This window comes from Crassostrea angulata, chromosome 7 (assembly GCF_025612915.1).
Source record: "Crassostrea angulata isolate pt1a10 chromosome 7, ASM2561291v2, whole genome shotgun sequence".
NCBI lineage: Eukaryota > Metazoa > Mollusca > Bivalvia > Ostreida > Ostreidae > Magallana > Magallana angulata.
This window is the reverse complement of record NC_069117.1, coordinates 9,058,027-9,064,010: the sequence shown is the minus strand read 5'-3', so window position 1 is coordinate 9,064,010 and position 5,984 is coordinate 9,058,027. Positions and strand designations below refer to the sequence as shown.

The window sequence follows — 5,984 nt, the reverse complement described above, 5'->3', positions numbered from 1 at the left end:
GACCAGCAGGGAAATACCTCTCGTGATCCATTTGTTTTTGAAAGTATATAATCCTAAAAGTTTCATCTAGTTGTAAACAAAGAATATAATAATAGTAAAATGTTATCATAAATTCATCAAGATCCGAATTTCACTACGTACACTCCTAATTTTTGAACTTCCATCTCACAAAAAAAGTTATTGGATTCTAAATCGAAAAATGCACATGAATTTAATCAACCGATTCATATAAGACGTTGCACTTTTTTGTATTTATCAATCACAGTTTGACATCACACTTGAATTGTGATCAGAATTTTCAAAGCACTGAGGAAACATCGTTTTTAAGATTTCTTTTTTGTTGTTAATCAGATTATTCCTTTCAGGGAAAAATAATACGTGTAGTGTAGGTGCAAACTACACAGAGGCGGATCCAGCAATTTGGAAAAGGGGGGGGGGGGGTTCCAATTGATGATAATCAATACGTGCAAAATTCATTAATTTTCAACAAACAAGGCCTTTTGAACGTTTTCCGTGCGTAAATTTAATTAACAGTTATCTCGTCAATATCTACATGTATTTCATACCTTTTTTAAATCAGAGTGCACTGTAAAGCGTTTTGGGTTAGGTAAGGAAGATTTGCACAATTTCTAGCCTTAGAAAAAAAAACAAGTCTCCAGCAATGAGAACGTGCGTCTATGCTTAATAGAAAGAAACACTAAAAAATGATTCAGACATATTACGACAAGCTATTATAAATATGAATTTTTTGGTAACATTTTTATATCTTTGATGTTTAAATTCTGAACTATTTATCGATTTTGATTTCTATCGATCGCCTTCTTAAAGAAAGGTCTAAATGATAGGATATGACAAAAAATGGGGATACTTTATCTGCTGAATAAATTGTACATGTGTAATACAATGGTCGTCCCAGGGAACTTGATGTGACCTCTGTAATGGGTGCGCAACATCACCCGGCACTAGTACAGATGCGATCATATTCAAGGAAGTTGTGAAAAGTTGTGCATTTACTTATTATGGTTTACATATAAACCTCTTACATGGTATTTTTGTAACGTAATTTCCGATTCTTGGAAACAAAAAAAAGAAAAGCTTCGTTTGTGATTCTGGTATAAAGGTAGCTAGCATTCCAGAAAAATAGCATAACCCGCATAAGAAATTCTTTAAATGAGCAATTTTAAAAGCATTTATTTGAGATAATTAAAGTATTTATAGTATAAATGGGAAAAATTGCCTTTAAATGGGCATTACAAGTTTTCCTTACAAGTTTTCCAGAAAAATAGCATAACCCGCATAAGAAATTCTTTCAATGAGCAATTTTAAAAGCATTTATTTGAGATAATTAAAGTATTTATAGTATAAATGGGAAAAAATTGCCTTTAAATAGGCATTACAAGTTTTCCAAAAAATTCATATGTCCCAGAGAAAGGGGGGGGGGGTTCCGACCCCTGGACCCCCCCCCCCCCCCTCTGGATCCGCCAATGCTACATAGTGCACAGGATGTCCACTGCATTAATCTAAATCATTAAAACCATATTATACTTAACAACAAGTAGATTTTACTGAAATGTTCATATTCCACTATTATTAGGATGTAAGAATTGTTTTCTGTTACGGATTGATCAGTTTTCACGTTACTTTGCTAAAAGGAATATTTTTATCATTGCTTGGTGTCAAGATGTAGATAAAACTTTCTAATTTTGCATCTTATCTAACATCAATTTTGTCTCGACTACTGCATCTTATTTTGCATTTAATTTCACCCAAACAAGAACTTCAAGGCACAAAAGCTCTTTTTTTTTTTTTTTAAATTTTCTGTGGACATCTAGTTCCTGTAACTGTTGAATTAATTTTGTCTTTTCCAAAGATAAAGGATAAAGAGTTGAAACAGTTATTGATAGCAAGATAGCAATCAACCACCTGAAAAAAATTAAAGCAGATATAAACAAGAGGCCCATGGGCCACATTGCTCACCTGAGCAACAATAGACATAATAAAATCAGCTTTATTGAGTCATATTAAAAAAAAATATGGACAGATCCTGCATTAAGAAATCAACTTTTTCCCTTGTTATTCTGTTTATCATTGATCCTCTTTTGTCACAGTATAGTCATTTTACATATTGAGCTTACAGTTCTCAAGAAGATCTAAAACAAATGGGATATAAACGTACATCGAACTTCTGAAGCCCAAGGATTGTCCAGGGGTCAAAATCTTCACAATTTTAAAGAATCAACAATATGTCAAAGTGATTGTACATCAGTAAAACCATATATTAAAGCATTTGAGTTTTGGTGAATTTAAAATTTCCTTTGTAAAATTGGACCCCCCATGTGGCTCCACCCTACTACAGAAAAATATGATTTTGACGAATTTGAATCTAAACTATCTAAGGTTGCTTTCACTAATGTTGCTCCTTTTCTAAGAAGATGGGTTTTTTTTCTTTAGAAAAAAGATTTTTCTCAATATATTCCTTTGTAAAGATTTAACCCCTCCCCATTGTGCCCATACCCTACCCCCGGGGATCATAATTTGATCAAACTAGAATCTACCCTATCTGATGATACTTCACACAAGTTACAGCTTTTCTGGCCAGTGTGTTGTAAGTATGAGATTTGAAATATAATTCCTTTTATATTCCTATGTAAACATTTGACCCCTGTTGTGGTCCACCTTACCCCCAGGGACCATTATTTGAACAAACTTGAATCTGCAATTTTTGAGGATGCTTCCAAACAAGTCTTAGCTTTTCGGGCCTAATGGTTTTTTAGTAGAAATTTTTTTTTAAAGATTAAATCTATATATTTCTATGTGAAACTTCGCCCCCCCTTCATTGTGGCCCCTGTTTACCCCTGGGGACCATGATTTTAACAAATTTGAATCTACACTATCTGAGGATGCTTCCACGTTTAGCTTTTCTTGCCAAATGTTGTTAAAAAAGAAGATTTTAAAAGATTACTGTATATACTCCTATATAAAATTTCAACCCCCCCCCCAATGTGGCCCCACCTTACGCCTGTGGACCATGATTTTAACAAATTTGAATCTACACTACCTGAGGATGCTTCCATGCATGTTTCGGCTTTTTTGGCCAAATAATGTTTTAGTAGATGATTTGTAAATATTAATGCATTAACTCTATATATTCCTGTGTAAAACTTCATCCCCCCACTGGGTTCTCACTTTACCCCTGCGGACCATGATTTGAACAAATTTGAATTTATACTATCTGAGGATGCTTCCAATCAAGTTTAAGCTTTTCTGGCCAAATGGTTTTTGAGAAGAAGATTTTTTAAGATAAACTCTATATACTCCTATGTAAAAATTCGATCCCCCTTATTGTGGCCTGACCTTACCCCCGGGGCCATGATTTTAACAAATTTTTATTTACACTATCTGAGGATGCTTCCACACAAATTTCAGCTTTTCTGACCAAATGGTTTTTGAGAAGTATTTTGAAAAATTTAACAAAATTTTCAATAAATCCTAACTATTTCCCCTAAAAATAGAGCTTGGCCCTTTACTTTAATCTTTCAATAATGAATATATTCAAAACGCCTGATGACGTTTATATTTGTGCCCATGCGCTGTGAAAAGGCTAAATGTGTTAACAGGAAATAGAACGCTGCAGATTTCAAACGCAAACATAAGGGAAAACATACCCTGAATGTAAATATTATATTTTTATATCTTCTATAAATCAAATAGGTAACTTAGCACAATGGACTTTACGATCCTTTTGGAGATATTAAAAACTATATTAAAGATATATATATAAAAAAAAAACCACGATCATAATTTACAATCACAGTTTATAATACCATCAGATAACAAGAAGTATGACCTAATATGATTGCTATTGAAGCAATAGAAATAAATCTATTTGAAAAATCAATAAAATTTACTGATTCTTGGTTAATTGAAATCAATACAATTAGAAGCATACATGAATTATGTTCAATATGGCATCTCTTTGGATGCAGAATCAACAGTAGAAATGAAACCATTGTTTTTAGAAAGCACTGAGTTCACCGACAATAACATTATTGAAGGTCAAAATCTAGTTAAGAAAAAAGGAAGGAGCCTTATGAAATCTGAGATATGATTCCTTTCCTGTGTGTATATGGGGACAAAGTGGTATTTTTGCACCAGTCACCCCTATATGACTTTCACACTGATTGCATTTTTCTGGTTTTTTGTTATGTAGTAGTATAAGTATAATCTTTTTAGTACCTGATTACATCTTTAGAAAGTTACTTACATACAAAGTACAAGTAGGATTTAAATATAATTGTCAGTTTTGGCTGGGGTTTGAAAAATTAGAAAACTAAAAGAAGTTTCAACTAAGGTTTGATACATATGTTTGTCTTAACTTTACATTCTATTCTTCTTTGTTGATAGAATGGATTATAACTAAACCAATACAATTTGAAAAATACATACAATCAAATTTTAAGGTTTTATTGTGTTTTACAAATGAACTTACTCAAATATTATATATAGTCCTTTCATTCAAAACGGGACATATTTGGTATTGGAAATTTTAAATTGTTTAATATTGTAACCACTTTATCGTTCAAGGAAGAAATCAACTCAGAAATAATTAACATTAGTTTTTTTAAACATGCATTTATTGGACTGATATTCCAAGCAATGATTTTATCCGTGATTTATTACAGTGACTTCATTGCACCAAATACACCAACGGCGACGACAGTGACTAAGTATTCCTGTTCTTCTGATACTTGGATCTATGTGTTGTATCTCCTCAACATCGATAAACCGGTCACCTGAAAACCAACACAAAAGGTTTGGTCACTTTTTTTCATCGACATGGAATAAACGGTCAAACATTTTAAAAATATCATTATTTTGGTGACAATATATTTATAGTTGATGTCTAGTTTAGAAAGGGTTACCATTTGTGTCCAAGCGTTCAAACAACGTCCTGGGATTTATTTTTGTTAAGCCTGCAGTAGCACTTAAGAACTCTTCTAAAGAGATCACCTCATCGTCGTTTAAATCATAGCTACCGAAATCACATGGTATCCGCACGTCCTAAATCATTAGATAAAACAAGTTGTATCTTGCAAAATGATTCTAATCCTAATTAGATGTATATGCATTCATATGTCCTCAAAATTATTAATGACATTGAGTTAATACAATGTAAAAGATTTCATTCACGGAGGACAGAAAGCTATTCTTTTTCCTATAATTTCTTTTTGTTTAACTTTAACACAATATTTTAACAAAACTTAAAGAAAACAAAAAGAAAGATGTATACCTGAGATATTTTCATCGGGTTTTATTTTCTTCCAATCATGTTTATTTGACTGGATTTAAATTCTTCCTCTCACAGATAAATAACAATGAATTGTACTTTTCAAATACCTCCGTTTAAAAATCGTACACTCTTAATAAGATCAAAAATGGAGGGTAAAAGTAACAGTATACTGTACTCATTGACAATGCTACTTGAAAATGTTTGATTTCAATTTTGATGGACCCATTAATACAAAGAGCAATTACAGGACAAACATTGTTAATACTGTACCATTGTCATTTACTTTTTCTGGTATTTTTTTAAAATAACAGCTAATGTAAGAGTTATCAAGAATACAGAGAGAGTTTATCCTGAGTAAAAATAAATATTACTTTGACGGCCGATTTCCCAGAAACTCCGCACACCAGAACACCAACAGCAAACAATGTAGTCAATAGCATTCTGTAAATAAATAACATGTTTATAAGGTTTGATTATTTCGAATTCTAGAAGGATAAAGATCATGTCCTTGCTCTTTATATAGATCTTAATGTATTTGTTGACGTTTAATAATTGTTTACCTGTAAAACGACCCTTTGATGTTGAAAAAGCAACATCACCTTATACATTGCACACGGTGAATATTTCAATAGCTTGTTGGATTCCTCAATAAGGTAATCAATTTGGTCAGCAAGGTATCACATTTGGTTTAAAT

The 5,984-nt window shown here is 32.2% G+C and overlaps 1 protein-coding gene across 1 annotated transcript; it reads right to left on the bottom strand.

Moving 5' to 3' along the window:
* Window positions 1-4,638: 4,638 nt before the first annotated feature.
* On the bottom strand, window positions 4,639-5,730 carry LOC128192183 (uncharacterized). The gene is made up of 3 exons (XM_052864674.1): window positions 5,662-5,730; window positions 4,923-5,061; window positions 4,639-4,793 (listed from the first exon to the last, which is right to left on the bottom strand). The coding sequence occupies exons 1-3, from the start codon at window positions 5,728-5,730 to the stop codon at window positions 4,663-4,665; spliced, it is 339 nt and encodes a 112-aa protein (XP_052720634.1). The 3' UTR covers window positions 4,639-4,662.
* Between the last annotated feature and the right edge of the window lie 254 nt (window positions 5,731-5,984).

What these genes read in the sequence shown, in the direction of transcription:
- LOC128192183 (XM_052864674.1), bottom strand. Translation starts at nt 5,730, where the DNA reads ATGCTATTGACTACATTGTTTGCTGTTGGTGTTCTGGTGTGCGGAGTT. An exon ending in CTGGGAAATCGGCCGTCAAA is followed by an intron (nt 5,062 to 5,661) that starts GTAATATTTATT and finishes CTAATGATTTAG; the next exon opens with GACGTGCGGATACCATGTGA. An exon ending in TGAACGCTTGGACACAAATG is followed by an intron (nt 4,794 to 4,922) that starts GTAACCCTTTCT and finishes GTTGGTTTTCAG; the next exon opens with GTGACCGGTTTATCGATGTT.